The sequence below is a fragment of the Heterostelium album genome, assembly GCF_000004825.1.
Source record: "Heterostelium album PN500 unplaced genomic scaffold PPL_scaffold6, whole genome shotgun sequence".
In the NCBI taxonomy this organism is placed as follows: Eukaryota; Evosea; class Eumycetozoa; order Acytosteliales; family Acytosteliaceae; genus Heterostelium; species Heterostelium album.
Window position 1 is genome coordinate 1,912,482 of NW_008805068.1, and position 21,504 is coordinate 1,933,985.

The 21,504-nt window shown below is 31.4% G+C and overlaps 4 protein-coding genes across 4 annotated transcripts; 3 read left to right on the forward strand and 1 right to left on the reverse strand.

The window, feature by feature from the left end:
- Window positions 1–398: 398 nt before the first annotated feature.
- On the forward strand, window positions 399–10,365 carry gxcJJ (pleckstrin domain-containing protein; the record flags this gene model as incomplete). Its single annotated transcript, XM_020578163.1, has 12 exons — window positions 399–693; window positions 1,210–1,361; window positions 1,468–1,561; window positions 1,648–1,817; window positions 3,909–6,389; window positions 6,475–6,654; window positions 6,739–6,878; window positions 6,978–7,035; window positions 7,157–7,322; window positions 7,732–7,908; window positions 8,949–8,967; window positions 10,302–10,365. The coding sequence occupies 12 exons, from the start codon at window positions 399–401 to the stop codon at window positions 10,363–10,365; spliced, it is 3,996 nt and encodes a 1,331-aa protein (XP_020432611.1).
- A 2,260-nt stretch (window positions 10,366–12,625) lies between these two features.
- On the forward strand, window positions 12,626–14,033 carry mybB (putative myb transcription factor; the record flags this gene model as incomplete). The annotated part of the gene is made up of 2 exons (XM_020578164.1): window positions 12,626–13,165; window positions 13,239–14,033. 2 exons carry the CDS (start codon window positions 12,626–12,628, stop codon window positions 14,031–14,033), a joined length of 1,335 nt encoding a protein of 444 aa, XP_020432612.1.
- Window positions 14,034–14,552: 519 nt separating this feature from the next.
- nup155 (nucleoporin 155) lies at window positions 14,553–19,855 on the forward strand (the record flags this gene model as incomplete). The annotated part of the gene is made up of 13 exons (XM_020578165.1): window positions 14,553–15,585; window positions 15,670–15,947; window positions 16,036–16,212; window positions 16,299–16,763; window positions 16,852–17,358; window positions 17,486–17,604; window positions 17,699–17,843; window positions 17,915–18,358; window positions 18,455–18,550; window positions 18,626–18,747; window positions 18,833–18,935; window positions 19,013–19,147; window positions 19,232–19,855. The coding sequence occupies 13 exons, from the start codon at window positions 14,553–14,555 to the stop codon at window positions 19,853–19,855; spliced, it is 4,248 nt and encodes a 1,415-aa protein (XP_020432613.1).
- Window positions 19,856–20,092: 237 nt separating this feature from the next.
- On the reverse strand, window positions 20,093–21,068 carry PPL_07330 (uncharacterized protein; the record flags this gene model as incomplete). Its single annotated transcript, XM_020578166.1, has 2 exons — window positions 20,093–20,558; window positions 20,800–21,068. The coding sequence occupies 2 exons, from the start codon at window positions 21,066–21,068 to the stop codon at window positions 20,093–20,095; spliced, it is 735 nt and encodes a 244-aa protein (XP_020432614.1).
- Between the last annotated feature and the right edge of the window lie 436 nt (window positions 21,069–21,504).

The window sequence follows — 21,504 nt, forward strand, 5'->3', positions numbered from 1 at the left end:
AACAGTTAAAATAACATAGTATAGAAAGAGGAAGAAGAACCAGTAAATTCAATGATTTAATAACTTAACTTTTAATTAGTTTAATCATAATAAAGATAAAGCACAACTTTCAAAGTTTTAATTTTTTTTAATCATATCGTATGAAACAATAAGTTTTATCACTTTAGTGTTTTTTTTTACGTTTCAATAAATAATTTTCTTATTTATAATATAAATATATATAATATATAATTACTATCATATATAATATAGTAAACATATTTAAAGAAATACAGCTGTAATATAATTAGTATAAAAAAAAGAGTTAGTTACATTCATAATTACTCTACACTTTCACATTGCAAAAAAAAAAGTTTTTTTTCAAATTTTTGTGTCACCATAAAAATTCACACACCAACATGTCAACAGAGGTAACATCAGCAATTGTAACAGATGAATCGACGGATTTATCAAGGAATGAATCTACAACACCAGAGAATCTGGAAGAGACCACAACAACCACAACAACAACTACAACTACTTCATCCACATCCACCACATCAAATAATAATAATTCAACAAATAACAGTCCGGAACTAAATGGAAATGGAACTTGTAATGGAAATGGCAACGATATACATATTGGAAATAATGAATTAAGAAAAGTATTGGATACCGGTACAAATATTTATTGTAAATGGAGAGATCAATATAGTAAGTCTGGCAACTTAAATAGTCGGGATGAATAGATTAGGATTTTGTTTTAATCTAATAATGAAAATAAAATTAGGATTATGTGAAATTATAGAGAAAAAAGAATCGGAAACATTGCCTGGAACCTATGATTATTATGTTCATTACCCGGGATTCAATCGTCGTTTGGACGAGTGGGTGCATGAATCGCGGCTGGATTTTTCGAGGATTGAAAACGAACCGAAAACACACACCACTGCACCGATTGCGGAGATTCAGAATAGCGATGGACAGAGTATCAAGCTGACACGTAATCTCAAGCGGAAACTGAATGAAACCAATCACATACAGAGCAACGACGACACCAAACTCTCAGAGATCGAAAAGGAGCACGAGGAGATCACCAAGGTCAAGAATATCAATGTGATCGAGCTGGGTCGCTACGAGATCGATACGTGGTACTTCTCGCCGTATCCCGAGGAGTTTGCCAAGTGCGAGAAGCTGTTTCTCTGCGAGTTCTGCCTGAAGTATATGAAGAAGAAAAAGACACTGAACAGACACAAGCTGAAGTGCGACCTGCGACATCCGCCTGGCAACGAGATCTATCGGTATGGGAACATCTCGATGTTCGAGGTCGACGGCAAGAAGAACAAGATCTACTGTCAGAATCTGTGCTTGCTCTCCAAGTTGTTTCTCGATCACAAAACACTGTACTACGATGTCGAGCCGTTTCTCTTCTACATCATGACCGAGTGTGATCAACGCGGTTGTCACATGGTTGGCTATTTCTCAAAGGAAAAGGATTCGCCCGATGGCTACAATCTCGCTTGTATATTAACATTACCACCATTTCAACGTAAAGGATTCGGTAAACTTTTAATTTCTTTTTGTAAGTTTAAAAAGTAGTTAATTTCTTAAATTTTCCAGTCATTAATTTAACCAAATGTTACTATTATTATTTAACAAAAAAAATAGCATATGAACTCTCAAAGAAAGAACATAAAGTTGGAACACCTGAAAAACCATTGTCAGATTTAGGTTTACTTAGTTTCAGATCCTATTGGACACAAGTACTCTTGGAGATACTGCGTAAGCACAAGGGTAATCTTTCCATTCTCGATATTTCAAATATGACATCAATTAGAGTAAGTCGAATCTAATTTAATTTAAGATTAACCAGATTTATTTTATTAATTAATTAACAATTTATTTTATTTAAAATAAATAGACTGAAGATATTATAAGTACACTGCAATCGCTCAATTTAATTAGATATTGGAAAGGACAACACATTATCTCTGTTACACCCAAGGCCATAGAAGAACATTTGAAGATTTACTCCAAGCAAACATTGAGAATAGAACCGAAATGTATCCACTGGGCACCGAATCCACCACCATCCAAAAAGAGATAGTTAATCAATCAAAATTGTATAATTTCAAAACTTTGACCACTGTCGTTTAATAATCCAACATCATATAGAAAGGATTTGCCAAACAATAAATAATTTAATTTATTCAGATTGATCCCAACAAGATTTGATATTACATTTAAATAAGCAATAGATTTTCAATATTTTTTTTTTTTTTAATAAATTCTCTTTTTCAAGATTAAATATCAATTCTGATCTATAACTATAAATTTATCAACGGTTCTTTCAATACATTGGTTAATATATATATAAGTTAATATATGAATTAATAATGGATTATTTTGTTTATGAGAACTTTTAAATTAGATCAAAATCAACTAATTTAGTGAACCTGAATTCTAAACTAAAATTTACACATATATGTAATTTTTTATTCCAATTTTTACTTTTTTTTAAAAATTTTTTTTTTTTTTTTTTTTCTTTTGACGAGTCGACCTTAAACAAAAAAAAATGGTTACTCCATTTCATTTGTTTCATAGTAACCACACAAACAAAGATATGACTTAAGTTATCTTCGTTCAGTGATAATAATAATTATCATCTTTTAAAAATGTAAATATCGACTCCACTCATCCAACTTTATCTGTTTTTATTAAATTTATAATTATAATATTATTTTAATGATGATATTTAATTTATTATCTAAAGTAAACTGTTGATAATATACACGAGCTTTTTAACACTGACTAAATAATACTATAATTATAATTTTTTTAAATAATCGCTATTCATTTTATTATAATACAAAAATATAAACTTTACTAACTCTTTGATTGATCTATTTACAGTATAATACATTCTTGTAGGTTAATGACTACTTGTCTACCCACCACTTTAAAACACAAAATATGAATTGACATTCATAAATCTTAAAGGTAAGGATTTATCATTCAAACAAAGATAGAGTTATAGATAATAGATTCTAGATGATGAAACAACCTAATTTTTTCTGACACTTCTAAAGATAGGGCATAGGCCCCCTGACTCAGAATCATGTATCTGACAATCTATTATTTAATAACTCTATTTTTCTCTATTGTTACATTTTTTTATATAAATAACTAACTTTATATTATCTTTTTTTTAATCATCTCTCTAAAGATAGATTTATTTAAACACTTAACTTTAATATTTAAGTTTGTTTTCTATTTTGTCTTTTTGACTAACTACCGATCAACCATACCATATCACCATTATTTATGATCCTATTTTCCCCACATGATATAAGGTTATTATTGGCAGTATTGTTCAAAAGTACAGTCACCTCATTTCTGACGCGCGTCGCACCCATCAGAACTCAAAGCCAGACCACCACCACGTTCCCCACCACCCAGTGTAGTGTGAATTTCTGGTTTTCTTAAACGCAAATAAATCAACTAAAATAAAATATTTTTTGTTATAATCTTCAAAAAACATCAAAATCTTCAAATTCAAAGGTTCTATTTTCACCTAATTTGTATTAAAATGTGCGAATTGCACCAAAAATAATTGATAAAAAACATTAAAATTCTCATTTTTTTTTGTTTTTTTCGAAAAAAGTGTCATAAAATTTGATGTGCATTATCAAAAATTAAAATTTATTTTTATTTTTTTAATAAAAAATATTGTCATTCACACTGTACTGTTGTTCAACACCATTCACTTTAGTTTACATGTTAATGTTTTAAATTATAATATCTAATATTCATTCATTTAAATATATTATACAATTATATAAACATTTTTACATATATTTATAGATATATTATATTATATTTTTATATAATATAATATTTTCATAATACTTCTTTTTATTTTTTGAAAGATGAGTTATAATGATTATAACTATATGGGGTATTATGGACAATCTACAGTTCCGCCACCACCACCACCTCCACAGCCACAACACGAAGATTTGTATGGTCCTACCTATGTAGATCCAAGATATTCATCAACTGTACAACCACAAAATCAACAACAACAAACATCACAATATGATACAAGTAGTTATTATCAACAACAACAACAGCAACAACCACAACAAAATGTAAATGCAGCTTATAATTATCCATATGGATATGGTGGTGATACTAGTAGTAGCAATACAAACACTCATACCACTGCTGCTGCTACCAACGCTACTAATGATCCTTATAATCAATACCAACAATATACTGCCAGTCCAACTACTACTACTGCTGCTGCTACCAATTCTCAGTATGGCTATGATCAGAGCACTACCAGCGATGCCTATTCACATCAACGTCAAAATTCTAGTGGTTATTTAGATCAACAGCAACCAAATAATTCTGTATATTATAATCAACAACAACAACAACAACAACCATCACAACAAACTCGTACAGACTATGATTACACCAACACTCATAATAGTAGCACTGCATCAACTGTTGGAAATTATGATCATTACAATCAACAACAAACAACATACGATGATCATTCGCCTACTAATGCTAATAATAGACACAGTCAAGGTTACCAATATTCTCCTGTCTCGACTGGTTATGACCAGCAACAACAACAACCTGTTCCAATTAGTGTTACTGCTGGAGAATCAAGTGCAATTAACAATAGACATAGTCAAGGTTACCAATATTCCCCTGTCTCAACTGGATATACTGGTTATGATCAACAACAACAACACTCTAGTGCATCTTTGGCTGCTGATGAATCAAGTAAGATAAACAATAGACGTAGTCAAGGTTACCAATATTCTCCTGTCTCAACTGGATATACTGGTTATGATCAACAACAACAACACTCTAGTGCATCCTTGGCTGCTGATGAATCAAGTAAGACAAACAATAGACGTAGTCAGGGATATCAGTATCCACCGACAGCGGGCTATACAAGCTACGAACAACAGCAACAGGAATACCAGAGACAACAAGAGTACGAAGAACAATGGAGAAAATACTATGAACAGCAGAAGCAGTATGAGGAGCAGTGGAGACAGTACTACGAGCAACAAAACCAGGAGATGGAGCGTATCAAACAGCAACAGAAGGAGGAGCAAGACAAGATGCAAGCTCAGCTACAAAAGGAGCGTGAAGAAGTGGAGCGTCTCAAGCGTGAAGCCGCCCAGAAGTACCAGGAGGGTGAGCAAGAGAAGCAGAAGATCATGATCTGGCAGCAAGAGGAGATGAAGCGTCAGATGAATGAGTTGCAACGCGAGAGAGAACTCGCGAGAAAGCACGACGAGGAAGTGAGACGCGCCATCATCGAGGAGCAGAAGCAACAGCAACAAAAGTTGAACGAACAACAAAACATATTGCGTCAGCAACAGGAAGCAATCACCCGCAAACTCCAGGAGGAAGAGCGTGCCCGCCACCAAGCGGAAGCACAGAAAGCCGAGGAGATCAAACGACAGGAAGCACAGCTGCAAAAGAAGAAAGAAGACATCGATTCACTCGTCAAGAAGTTTGACTCCGAGAAGAACCACGAGCGATCACTGGCAGAGTCGCGCAAGTTTGACTTGGCCAAGCAACAAGAGGAGCTTGCCAAGCGCAATGAAGAGATCGCCAAAGAGAGAGAAGCAATCGTCGAGCTCAAAAAGAAACAGGAGCAAGAGAGAAATGCACTCAAGATTGAGTTTGAAAAGAATCGTCAACTCGAGGAGCAGAAGCTGAGGGAGCAGCAGGACGCCATCAAGCGTGAGCAAGAGTTGCTCGATATCCAAAAGAAAGACATCAAGATCCAATCTCAACAGGCAACAATCGACTCGCTCCAGCCAATGAGAGACATGGTTGCAGCGATCAATCTGAACCAAAAGTCGCCACCTACTGGCAATGTAGTTCCTTCCAGTTTGGGTGCCAAGAAGATTCCAACCAAACAGGCACCACTTCCACCACCTGCCGCTGCTGCTACCGCTTCAGCCGGTGGAGTTGTTACTATTACTGCACACAACTCTGCACCAGCCAAGACAACACCAGCACCACCAGCACCAACAGCGACACTGGTACCTCAAACTGCAGTGGTAGTCAATGCAACTGCGCCAAGTGTTTCCGAGGTCGTTGCTGTCACCAAGCCAGTCCCGAGATTCCCACATGTCAATCTCAATGAAGTGGCATCACTCAACGGAAAGCACTACAAGGTGGGCGACGTTGTCAAGATTCAACGTTGCTTCAGAAAGTGGTCGACCAGAAACAAGTTTAGATCGCTTGTCTCTCTAAAGTTGCATGCCAACGACCCAGAGACTGAGAATGCAAAGAAGAGATTCAGAGCTGTAAACGAAGTCTATAGCACTGAAGTTTCCTATTTAAATTCTTTATTAATTTTGCAAAATGTAAGTTGGATCTTCTTCAAACACAAATTATATGATTGAATCAATCAATTAATCAACAACACAATTGTTATTATTATTGTTATAGTTTTATTTTATTCCAATGGAAGTAGAAGCCAAAGTTACCAAGTTATTCAAGTCTGAGGAGATTGGAAAGATTTTCTCAAATCTAAAGAGTTTATTACAACTCAGCAATGACTTCCACCATGAGCTAGAGAAAAGATTAAGTAAATTCCCAATATTAGTTGGTGATGTATTTTTGAAATTTGTATGTTGTCATATATATTATCCAGATTTATATCATTCCATAGAGTAACTAATATTTAAAGTATATCTCTATGATAATAATTAGGCACCAATATTTAAGATCTATGTAGAGTATGTTAATAACTTTGATCAAGTATCACCCAAGTTAAAGGTAATGATGGAAACACCTCAGGGTGCTTCATTCTTTACTGAACAGAAAAAGAAATCAAGATCAAATATGGATATGTAAGTAAAATTTATAATTATCATTTTAATTTATCTTATTTAAAAACTAAAAATTTAATTAATTTGAATTTCTATTTCTCAAAATAATAATAATAACAGTCAAAGTTTATTAATTATGCCAGTTCAACGTATTCCTCGTTATGAGCTATTGCTTAGAGTAAGTTGGATGACATCATCATCAATGATTGATGTGACCATCAGATGGTCAATCAAAATGTTTTCAAATTACAGACTTTAGTGTAATATTTATTAACTTTTTTTCATTACGATAATAATAGGAAATTCTAAGTCATACCCCACAAGACCATACCGAATATAAAAATATAAAGACCGCTCACGAATCAATGAAAGGTATCAATCAATATATAAACGATAGAAAGAAGAATGTTGACAATAGATCCAAACTACTCGAAGTCCAAAAAGAAATCAAAAATGTTCCCGTAAGTACTATCTATCTATCTATATATATATATATATGTAGTGTGTTGTGTTATTTTTTGATTAATTTGGCAAAGTAATGCGAAGTGTTCGTTGATCAATGTAGTGAATCAGCATCATCAAACTTTGCACATTTGCACAAACGATAAAAAATTAATTAATTAATTTGTTTTGTGGTGTGATGCTCGGCCGCCAACAAACTATTATTAATTAATTTCGCCCAATCAAAACAAACCTGATTAATTTTTGGTTTTTGGTTATTTTTTTTTGTAATTTTTATTTTTGTTTGTTCATTATTGGAATGAGCATTGACTAACGATTATTAATAACTTTTCAATCGATTGAAAAATATCAACTTTTTTCATGCGCTCTTCGCAGGAATTGTTGGCATCACATAGATATTTTGTTAGAGAAGTGTCTTGTGTTATCGCCTCGACCAAGAAGAATGAATCTGGAAACTTCTACTTGTTCATCTTTAACGACAGTATTTTGGTAACAAAAAAGACCAGTATTTTCTCTTCTTACAAATATGAATACCTCTTCACCATTCCACTCCTGGGAGATACCGATGTGAAAGATATCGAATCAAAAGGTAAGTTGGCCAACTAAGTAAACTAGCAAACAAACACTCAACATAAAACACTAGATCTATCTGTGTTTTTCAATTGAAATGTTTACAATTTATTTACAATTTATTCACTTCAAATCTAACTTTTTTAATTAAAATGTAAAACAAATCCAATAGATTCAATGGTGAGAGTGGTTTATGGAAATCTTAGTTCCGTTGATGTGGTAATCTATACATTGTGCTTCAGCTCCAAAAAAGATAAAGATGTGTTCCTCTCGGATCTAAAGTCCGAGGTTTCCACAAAGAGTGGTATGATGAGGATTCAATCATCTGCAACACTTGGTCACTAGTTGGTAAAGGACCGTCCAACAACACACAGCTACACAAACTGAAACCAACCACAACCAAACAACCAACCTACCAACAAACAAAAACTTTATAAATTTAGATCTTGTTTTCATGAAAAAACAATAAAAAAAAAAACAATAAAAAATAAAAAATATTTATCAAAAAAATATTACAAAAAAATATGTCAAGTCCATTTGCACATTGACAGATGATTATGTGAAGAGATGGTTATTTTATTTTTGTGTTTAAGAAATCATAAACACACAATAAACCTTTCTTGTCTTGTTTAGGTTTGTTCTATTCTGTTGCAGTGTTTTGTTTGAAAAAATAAATTTATTGCGAAATGTTGATGATGATGTTCACTTCACTCACTTTTTTTTCACAGTTTCATTTAAAATTTATCAGGTGTGTTAAGGTGTGATTTAAAGTGACCACACTACCACAACACAACACACACCTTTTCAAATCAAAAACAAATCAAAATTGAACTAAAAACACCATAAATCAGATATTTGCCAAATTTCATGAAAAATGATGTTTTTTTTAATTAATTAAACTTTTTTTAGTTTTTTTTTTTTTGTGGGATTTGATGATTGTCAGTGCGATCACAGTTTATGAAACGGAGTTTTAATTCTTTCTTTATTTTTTTTTTTTTTTTTACCACCCTCCCACACCCCAGTGTTTGTGTTTTTTGTACAAATTTCATATTTTGATAGGGTATGTTGCAACAATGATGTTTGTGTATTAATATCTTGGTACAAAAAAGACAAAAAGAGGTTCATTTGGTTTAAACGAAATCTGGTGAGGTATCTCCATGAATGAACCAAAGGATCAATCTGATTTTCAGCCTATTGAATTACTTAATAAATTGCTATTAATTCAGCTGATTGCTTTACTGCAAACACAAATTGTTTTTTTTTTTCTGACCCATAGTTTAGTTTTTTAATACAGTTTGATTATAGTAGGTGTTTGACACCAAGCACAACAACACCTGGGTGTTTCATCTTTCAACATACCTGTTTCCACAATAATATTTTTTGTGGAGTATCCTTTTTTGCTGCGGTCAAAAAAAAAAAAAAAAAAAAAGTGTGCACAAGTATGAGGTTTAAAACCAACCAAATTTGGTTGGTGAGATATTGTTTTGTTGACAAAGGGTGGATAATAGATGAACGGATCAATGTGTCCAATATTTGCAACAAAGTGTTGTTTATTTTTTGTTTGTTGTTGTTCTGAATAAAAACCAAACTTTTCTAATCTATTCTATAACTATATTCCAAACAAGATTTCAAATCATTTTTCATTACCAAAATTACTTATATTAAGTAATCAAAAAAAACAAAAAAAATCATATTATACATATTCAAATAATTATTTATTTAATTATTATTTATCAGCATCATTATTTATTTATTGTTTATTCATTATTTAATGTTCCTTATTTAATAAATACAAATTCTATTTCTTTTTCTTTTTCTTTTTTTTTTCAATCAAATTTAATTGGTTAGTTTTAATCTGTATTGCTATTGATTTAGATATTGAAATTAAACACTTCAATCACATTGATCAGTCAATAAAAAAAACAAAAACAAAACAGTAATTCAAGTAAGTATATGTTTAATATGAAAAGAATATTTTGTTTGTCTAGATAAATAGATTTTTACTACATTTGTGTAATAGCTAAAAATGCTACCTATGAGTCTATTTGTGGATATTTGTAATACTATTATTAACTGTGCAACACTTTGTATTTGATGTCTTGCTTGCAATCAAAATCAAAAATGTGCAAAATAAAAAATAAAACAAAAAATGCAGCACTCTCCTCTCTGGACATCTCCCCACATTTTTGTTTATTTCCACACCCACCCCACACATTCACTCACTTATTCACACCCCATCGACCAAGATCAAACATTTAAACAATCAAATTCGATCAATACTCCCCCACACTCACTTGCTAGCCAACTCTTCTTTCTTTTATTGATATTGTTTGACACTTTCGTACTTCTCTGCTGTTCTCTCCTCTTAGATTATTATGATGATGGTCATTTGTCTATCCTTTTGTGGTAAAGAGAGGAAGAGGAAGAAACAGCACCATTCGTAACAGTTAAACACACTGTTTTGGTGTATTTCTAATTAAGTGCAAAAGTGATAAACAATAACTCTATTCATACAAGATATGCGTGATTCCATAGAGATCAATCTTTTTTCTATCATTTTAATACTCTCTACGTTGATGGTTCAAGTAACAAGTTCACCTCGCCAACCACCTTTAATCTTTCATTTATGATCTTTTTGTTTGTTTTTTTCATTTGATCAAACATTTATACTTCTTCAGATATATTAAAAAATGTGTTTTTTGATTAGTTGTTGATCAAAATTATATATTAACTTCATTGTATAGTATACATTTAAATATATATTTATATATATTGGTCTGTTGTTGTTTTTATTTTTGTTACTCTGTTGTTTATATATTTGTTTTTTATAATAATTACAGATATTATTCATTGCGTAAATTATATATGTTTTAATAATTATGTAGGTATTAGATATTACATACATATTAGATTGACAAAATATAGAAGAGATAATTTTTATTTATTTGTTTTTGTTTATCTAAACCTGATAAAATTATTACCACTACCAACTAGTTGACACCTGACTCCACTCACACTCACTCTTCATTTTGATTGATTTCCAAAATCAAACCACTCATTGTTTTATGTGTGAGCATGTGTTTATGTTTGTGTCTGTTTGTTTGTGATGAATGTGTTGAAGACTGTGACTGTGTATATATTGAACTGACTGACTAACTGTGTGTCTGTTTGTGCGTGAGTGTGTGTGTGTGTGTTTTGATGGTAATTGTTTGTTCATATATTTAGAGATATTTTATCAACACAGTGTGTTATAATTATATATTCCCACCCACTTTTATTTATCAAATAAACAAATGTATAGCAGTTCACTGTATGTTCTTCCCCTTTGAAATAATGAATTCAATATTTGTTGTTCAATACATGTCGCAACATTTATATTTATCATGGCATTTGTGTTGTCCAAATCTCATTCAAAAACTGAGATCCTAACAAAAAATCACAGATAAAAGTTACCATCTATGGGAATATTAATTTTAATTAAATTCAATTTCGTGGGAAAATAATTTTCATTCTAATAATGGGTAATGACCATCAATTTTAATTTAATATATGTTGTTGTTGTTGTTGCTGTTTTTGCTGTTGACGTCTTTGACAACACGAATATTTGAATTTATATATTTTCAAACAACAATGTCCACATATTATACACTTGTTACCCTGATCTTCCATCTTCCTGAGTAAATTTTTTGATTCATTGGTTCGATCAAAGAAAGAAAAAAATCTATCCAATCCTCACAACAATAATTAATAAATATTAAATAAACCAGAGGATCACCAAACCAAACAAATAAAAATAAAAAAATAACAATTAAATAATCAACATTGACAATAAAACACCACTACCAACCATCAAACAAACAACCAACCAACAAAAACATTTGAATATCAATTGTAACAATTCAACCATTAATTAGTTGGAAATATAAACTAACTAAATCTAGCTAATTTATAAATCAACATCAAAAAAAATCCTTTTTCAGTTTATTATTGTTTTTTCAAAATTACTAAAAGTAATTTATAATCAACTTGTATTGTATCGTAATTACTGTAAAGTATAACATTCTACTGGTTAGTTTTATATTTTAAAAATTATTGTTTTTACAAACATAAAAAAAAAGTTAATTTTAAATATTTAATATTTCTTTATTGTAATATTAAAAGTTTTTAATATTTATAAATATTCTTTGTTTGTTTAAGTGGAAAGTTTCAATCAAAACTACCACAAATTACAAAAAACACATACCACACTAAAACCTTTGTTTTTTTTTTTCAATATATTGACCTTTGAAATTTCAAAGGGATATCTTCAGTTCCAACCACATTTCTTCGTACCAAAAATATATATTTCGTGGTTGGAATTGCCCACCAGATATAAATTAAATGAACGAGTCCACATCATCGTTAAATAATAGCCACAATATATCAAATTCTTTTAAACAATACAATTTAAAATCAAAAAAAATTGATTGATTTAAATTATAGTTGTTTAAGTATGATTATTTTTGTAACAACATCAACAACAACAATAATAGTCAGTACTTTGAAATTTGTTCTTTAACTAATAATTATTAAATATCACAATTTACTAAAATTAATTAATACTAATAATATTTATTAATAATTTAATTTATTTAGAATTATTTTATTTTGCAAGAAAAAAAAAACCAATCTTGTTTTGTTTTTTTTAATATTTTTTATTTTATTAAAGAATTATAATTATTAGATAGATTTTTAAAATGGCAATTGTATATCAATATACTGCTCCATATTATTGGAGTTCACCACAAAACCAATTCCATCCAGCCACTGCAGTTTCATCTGCTGCCAGTAAATTAACACCAACTTTTCAAGGTGCCACTCCAGAACAAATTGCTGCTTTCCAACAGTATCAACAACAACAATTCATACAACAACAACAGCAACAACAATTCCAACAACAACAACAGCAACAACAACAACAACAACAACAATACCAATTACACCATTCACTATCTTCCAGTTCACTTTCTTCAGACTCTGAAAGTCCAATCCTACCATTAAAGAGACAATTTTCATCCGATGACATCAATTCAAGTTATGGTGATGATAATCTCAATGACCAAGATGAGGACGCCGGAAGTGATATCGATGAAGAATACCTACAAGAGGAACAACTAAAGTCATTCCTCCAGCCTTTTATTAAACAAATTTTAGAAACCAAAGCTTCACACTCAATATTAAATCTGATTTCAGATTGTATAAAAGAATATATTACAGTAAAAACAATGTTATCAAAAGTAAGTTTATAAGTAAACAAATAGATATTTAATTAAATATCAATTTAGCTAATTCTTTTTTTTTTTTTTTTAGATTAAAATTATTTGCAAAGAAAATCAATTAGATTATATTTATCAAACACTTGTACAAACATTTATTAAAGTAGATGGAGATGTTAAAATGGTCAATTTCTTGGTTGACTGTGGCGTAGAGGAGTCTGATTTGGAGTTTGTCAAAGACATCGAACTCACTCAGAACAATATGGAAGTTGTAAAGAAGAAGCGTGAGAGAAAGAGAGAGAGTATCAGCAGAGGTCTGAGATCGCCACCCAACAAGTGGACAAAGGAAGAATCACAGAATCTCATTCGTTTGGTTACAGAGAATGGAGACAAACAATGGAAGAAGATTGCTTCGAAGCTGGGCGGCGGAAAAACCGGTGCTCAATGCGCACAACACTGGAAGCGTGTGCTCAGTCCGGAGATCAAGAAGGGCTCGTGGGACGAAGACGAAGAGCTCCTGCTGTTCCAGTTGGTCGACAAGCACGGTCAGAGCTGGAAGAACGTCGCCATGGAAATTAAGACACGTACTGACATCCAGTGTCGCTACCAATACTTCAAGGCGACCACTTCGCGTCAGACACCGTGGTCCACCACCGAGTTGGAGCTTCTCACCAAAAAGATCGACCAAATCCTATCACACAGCTATGAGGTGACCTCATTCCAGCAGGTCGCCAAACATCTGGCACGTGCCAAAACCACGAAAATTCCACGTACCGCATTGGAATGCAAAATGAAATGGAACGAAATCTGTTCGTTCTACCAACAACAGAATCGTCATATTCCACAACAACAAATCATTCCATTGTACAGATCTGATCAAAATTTTTGAATCAAATAAAACAAAAAAAAAAAAAAAAGAAAAACTATCCAATGTTCATGAATTTCTTACCAGATAAATATATTACATTATTTGTTTACCACTACTTTTTTATTCTATTTCTTCAATAGTTAAAAATAGTAATATTATTGGTATTATTTAATTATTTTCTAATATATTAATTAGATTTCTTATTTGTATAAAACTTCAATAAATATTTGTAAATTGTTGGAAAACTTAAAGGTGTTGTGTGAAAAAATACAAAGAATGAAAATAGACACTACACTTTACAAACATTCAAAAATTCCCGCCTAACTTAACCATTTTTAAACTTATTTATCAAATTTTGATCATTTTTTTTTTTTTTTTTTTTAGAAACACGTAATTTTTTTTTTTTAAACTTTTTTGTGATCATCAAACCAATCTGGGATTCAGTTTTGGGTGTTTAAAGTTAAATTTGATTTGGTTTGATGTTTATAAGGTTGTAAATGATTTAATCAATCATTCAATTTTAGTAATATACAAACAACAATGAATAACATTCCAATGTCAATGTCACAATTGAATGCATCTTCATTGTATAGTCAACATCAACAGCAACAATATCAACAACAATATTACCAACAATCACAACAACAACAGCAACCACAACAACAGTATTACCAACAATCACAACAACAAGTATATGGAGATGAATCAACATCTACTACTCCAAATACATCATCTAGATATTACTATAATGTAACACCATCGCCTGCCACACCATTGTCGGCAGTCGGTAGTCTAGTTATTCCGAGAAGTGTCATCACACCAACTTCACCTTCACCTTCATTGCCACTTCCACAACCACATTCAACAACAACAACAACCAACTTTGGTAATAGTAGTTTAGGAAGTGGTGAATCGCCAATGATGATGATCGATCAACAACCTTATCACATGATTGACCCAACAACTTCACAACACCACCAACAATATCAATTCCAACAAACAACACAACCATTGAATAAACAATCGACAGCTGCAACCACATCGGTCAGTAACAACCTGGCGTCATTCTCCAAGGAGCAGGAATGGCAGTACATCTTTAAGAATGCGGTGAGTATGATCGACGAAAGCATCGCCAATCTCGACACTCTGGTCGACCCTACAAAGACACTCGATAGTACACCGATCACCGGTTACAACTACTTTGAATCTGCTAATCCCGTGTGGAGTACACTTCTGCTCGAGAAACACATTCAATTCCCACAAGAGATTACACAGCGATACCTGACGGCCAACACCAAGACACTGCAAGGCATCTTCCCAGAGATAGGAAAGGCTTGGATCTCCATCGATCAGACACTCTTCCTCTGGGACTATCGCGACGGTATCAACGGTGGTGAACTCATCACCAATCATCTCTCACAGATTATCACCGCATGCGGTCTAGTCGTACCACGTCGCAACGTCTTCAAAGACACCGTTAAATATCTACTAGTCGTTTCCACACACGTAGAGATCTTCCTCTTTGCATTATCATTTCAAAACAATGATGAACAAAAAGTTGAATTAATAACAAGTAACTATCTATCTATCTATCTAATATTTTAATTACAAATTACTAATCATCATTCTATTATTATTATTGTTATTATTATTTTAGCACCACTTGTTATTCCAACAGATTCTGTTATTATCAATGATATAGTTGGTACAGATGAAGGTAGAATCTTTGTAGGTGGTCAAGATGGTAATTTATATGAGATTGTTTATAACGATGGTCAATCATCGTGGTTTAGAACCAGTAAGATCAGTAAGATCAATCATACCACATCGATTTGGAACTCTATCTGGGCAAGTAAGAAAGCAGAGATCATTCAAATCCTCTATGACTCTCAAAGAAGAATGATCTTTACTTTGGATAAGAATTCTGTTATCAATGTAAGTAAAGTTTAACAATTTTATTATAAACAATCTAGATTTAACTAACACAACATTAATATATAAATCTAAATAATAATAATAACAGAGATATTATCTAGGTGCAACAAATAAGAATGCATTGATACATGAACAACCTCTAACACCACTTGCAAGATACAACACTGAATCAAGACTATCGATCATCTCTATCAATCTATCATCACAAGTCGACTATCAACTAATTGCAATCTGTTCGAATGGTGTTCGTTTATATATATCACAAGTAAGTTTAAAATATATTGTTACAATTAGTTTTAGTTTTTAGTTATCGTTATATTTACTTATGTTATGTACGTTATCTTTTTTTAGAATTCTGGTCATCTTAAATATGCTAGAAAACCACCTATTACAGGTACAGAACCACACTACTCATTCTATTGTAATGGTGTGTATTTCGTTGCGATTGAATCGAGTGAGTTGATGGATAAACTCATTGGTACCACTCCGTTCTCGAGAAAGATGATCAAACGTTTGTACGAGGCAGACAATCAAGGATTCATAACAAGCTCCAATGAAGATCCACTCGAGGAACGACCGAATCAAATCAATATCAAAGGCAGAGTGAACGTCATCAAAGAGGACATTGTCAACGTTGCCACCGGAACATCATCTACATCGTCGATCGTCTTTTACAAGGAATTCAAATACGAACACGCTACCATCCCAAGAAGATTCCTTTGTCTCAACTCACTAGGTCTTCATATCATTACAAAACTACGTTACGTCGATCTATTGCGTAATCTTCTATCACTTGGTAATCTAATTGATATAGATGTAAGTTATCAATGGATCTAATTCTAATTCTAATTCTTATCTAATATATATTCTAATCATTGTTTGTTGTTTGTTTGTTTGTTTTTAGACATTCTATAATGAATTTGGTGCAATCTATTCGAATTCATTGTGTATTGCGATATGTTGTGAGACACCACAGAGTGCACCGTTGTTGACAGAGCAATTCTACGGTGCTTTGAGTGCACCCAAGTCGGCATCACAGAGATTGGTCGATCTTGCGATGACCCAATTTAAAAGACGTGCTGGCAAACCATCATATTTGCAGGCGAAAGCTATCTTCTCACAGGATATGGGTACCAGTGTCAATCAATCAGAGATTGTCTATTCGAATGCGCACAACGCTGTCGTTGCCTACATCAGTCGTGTGCTCTCACCGATCTGGTCAGAGGTATTGATCGATGCCAGCAACTCACACTGTCCATGGTCCGCAATCCAACTGAAAACCATTCAATCGCACCTCGTCAACCTCTTGTTGTTCTTGGAGAACTCGAATCTTGTACAAAAGAACGAATCTGACATTCCAATCTCAAAGAAACCAATCAATGAACAATCAACTGATGAAGATGCATTAAAGGTAAGTAGTTACAATTAACAAAACAAAATAATCATTTAGTTACTAACTTATTATTCTATTCTTTAATAATAATAATAATAATAATAATAATAATAATAATAATAATAATAATAATAATATTATACAGAATGAAAAGAGAAATCTATTGGGTATTAAGAAATTAATTCAAAAGTCATTACAAGTCATCAATTTATTCTTGATTCTCTTACAATTTAACTTTCAACAAATCTTTGAAGGAATGGAAGGGTATGTTTTATAAAACAATCAACAACAATATAGTTAGCTATTTATTTGTTCATATTATTAATATACTTATTATCATTTACAACTAACTATTTAGTTTGAGTCATGACGATAAACAAAAGATGTATCAATTTAAATTTAAAGACTATGTTCAAAATCAAACAGATTTGTCACCATCAAAGAATGTACCTTCATTATTGATTGTATCTTGTATGAAGTTATTGAATTCATTGAATATTCAAGTAAGTTGTAAAAAAGTATTTAGTTAACCATTAAAATATAATATAATATTAATAATAGTTTTTACTTGTAGATTGATAATGTAACTAGACAATTAGAATATGAATGTCCAGATATATTTAAAAAGACTGATAAACAATTGATTGTTGCCAAAGACAAGTTGAAGAATGCAATCAGAGATGGAAAGAGTCATTATACCGATCAGCTGGTGAAGGATGCACTTATGATTCTCGATGAGATCTCACCAAAGTTTGATCTCAATGAGATCATTGGATATCTTGTTGCCATCCAGTACTTTGAGTATATAGTGCCATTGGCATTGACATATGCCTCGAGACTAGATCCCAACAACCTCACACAAAACCAAAACAACAAGCAATCGTCCGATCCATCAAAGGCCAACGAAGCAAAGGAGAAAGAAGAACTCAAAAAGAAAGCTCTCTTTGAAATCTTCAAGGTCATCGATTTAATTATCAATGATCAAGATGATTTCGCATCAAAGGAATTCATTGATTATGTTAGTATAGATAATATTTGATAATCATTAATTATCAATATATATTAATTTGTTTATCTTTTTTTCTTTCTTTCTTTTCTTTTCTTTTTATTTTAGATGATCAATCAAATACTAGCAAGTAATGATAGAATCTGTCATGAAATGTTATATAGTTGGTTGTTAACAAATAATTTAGTTGATAAACTATTTGATGTAAGTTTGATTGTGATTTGCTTTTTATTAAAAGATTGACCAATATTAATACCTAAACAACTATTATATATTTAGATTAAATCACCATATATTACAGAGTTTTTATATGAAAACGATATTGAACTTTGTTGGAAGCAATTGGCAAAGAATTCACAGTTTGAAGATGCCGCCAAGATTTTAATTGAAATTGCAGAAAAGTATGTTGAAATGAAATCAATTTAATATTTATTTAATGACTAAAATAACTAATCAATAATAATTATTATCATTCAAAAAAAATAGATCAAAATTATTAGATAAAATTAAATGTTATACCAATTGTGCTTTGGTATTAAGTGAATTAAAAGAAAATGAAATCTATTTATTTGCAAAGAGACAGCTTGTTGTAAGTTTGAAACAATTATCAAAACTACTTGGTTGATTATAAATACTAATCACCCGCCCTTTATTATCTTTATTTAGTTTTGTCAAATTCAGAAAAAGATTGTAAATCAGCTTTCTAATCTTTTGGAAAATAACTCTGTCGCTCCAGAACAAAAGAAGGAAATTAAACAAAGTTTAGATAATTTAAATGATAATATATATGATATTACAACTGTAAGTATTTTTTATAAACATTTCATCAGAAATCATAGTAGTTTATTAATATATATATCGTTTTGTTGAAAATAATAATTATAGCTGTTTACTGAGTATGCTAGAAAATATTTATTACATGAGGAAATGTTGTATTTGGTTCATATTGGTAATCATGATGACCAACAGTTTGTAAAACTGCTCTGGAAGATCATCATTGAGAAGGAAGCACAAGAGCGTTACAGCGATGTCAATCAGCTGGTGGAGGCGTTGAAGACAAAGATCGTCAATATTGGCTACGATCTCTATCCAAATGATAGTACTTTCCCGTTGCAATCGATCGTCAATATCGCTGAGAAGACAGTGTTTGTCTATGGCGAACAGACACAGACCTCGGTGGACGACGCACTCTGGCTGATCCGTCCGTTGCACGACCAGGTCAAGATCGACTATTGGACACTGCTCGATCAGTACCGTGAGATCATCGAGGATCAAAACACATCGATCGAATCGAACGAACCTACATGGCGAACAAACACCGAGCGTGACTATCTCATTTCCATCTTTATCACTCTGATCGAGACCATGTTGAAGTTATTCCCACCACAATCTGTTGAGCGACATGTCTTTAACACCAAGAGAATCAACTACACACTCCGACAACTAAAAGATAAAGTATCTTCACAATTAAAATCAAGAATTGATAATTTAATAAAAATTCTAAATTAATATACTTTTGAAACAAAAATAATATGTTAGTAACGAGTAACATACACAAAGCTTACTTTCAAATAAATAAAAATTGAAAAGACAACATTTTACTTAAGTAAAAATAAAATTATTTTAAAAAAGAAACAGGAGATGCACCAGTGTTATTTTACAACTATCAAAGAAATATACTGTCAGCTATTATGGTTGATATTTATTGTTATTTTTTTGGTAATGGAGAACCAAATTGATTATTTTTTAGATTCTAAGTTCAACAAAGATGGAATCTTGTGATTTATAAGATGGTTTTAGTAGATACAAAGAAATTAAGGAAGTCAACATTAAATGAAAACGTCCAACGATTTTGTAGAATTCTTCTTCATCCTCTTTGTTTTGAAGAGTTGGAATGAATTTTTGAATTATCAGGTTTTCATGAATAAAATATTGTTCAAAACAATTATCCAATTCTTTATCCATGAAATCAAAACATTCTTTATCAGACCAATTGTTTTGTGTTTTCATAAAATAGAAACTATTCATTCTTACATCTTTTTCTCTAAGTTCCTTTTCATAAGAGAATATATCATTGTAAAGAGCAGCGAATTTTCCTGTATAATCCGATAAACTTTTCCAAAGTGGGTCAAGAAGAATATCAGGGTTTAATCTTTTCATGGTGAATATTACACCTAAATAAAAACCTGGTTCTATTCCAATATTGTGTCTTCTAATATTATAATATAAATTCATACTCATATCACCTTCCAATTTCTAAAAAAAACAAAAAACAAAAACAATATCTATCCATTAGTAAATTGATATATAAAGTTAAACAAATAAAATAAATACCTTCATACACTGCCACGGAATTAAATTGTCAAAATAATCAATGAAGGCAATTTCTGAAAAGATTCATCAATGGGTGTTGATCTCCAATTCTGATTTCTAGATTCTGATGAATATCAAACAAATTTCTTTCAAGAGGTGTTGGATCATCTTCAAGTTTACCCAATTTAAATATATTGATTGCTCTATTGATTATTTTAATTCCATATTCTGGTTCATTACTATCAATAAGGTCATCAAAAATCTGAGCGAAAATACAGAATTGAGTACCTAGTACAATAGCTTGATTATCGGCTAAAGACCATATGTTTCTTGCGAAAAATGAGGCTCCTTTAAATGCTGGTCTATATTTTTCACGATTTTCATCATTTATGATTCCAAATTTTTCCATTTTTTCAAATACTATTTCCATAGGATCATATGGATTCATTGGTAAACTCCAACCCTTTGGAATTTTATCTATTAGTTTCTGTAATGACAACATCTAGAATTCTTATTTATTATTGGTTTGTTTCTGAACTGAAAAAAATACTTCTATTTATACTCTTTGAATAGTGAAAAATCTTTTTTTATTCTATGGAAATGTTACACAACTCAAAAAGCTGCATCTTCCTGTAATTGAAAAATGAAATCCAAATTAAAAATTTAAATCTAATGTCAATTATAACAATTTAACAATATTTGAAAAAAAAAAAATTAAATTATTTAGAGCAAATTAACCTGTTACACCTATTAAAGAATGTAATACTCATTACTATCTCCACCATATTAAATATATCTCAAGGTAATCTTGATCAGGAGTTCCACCTAAGTGTTTTGAAATTATT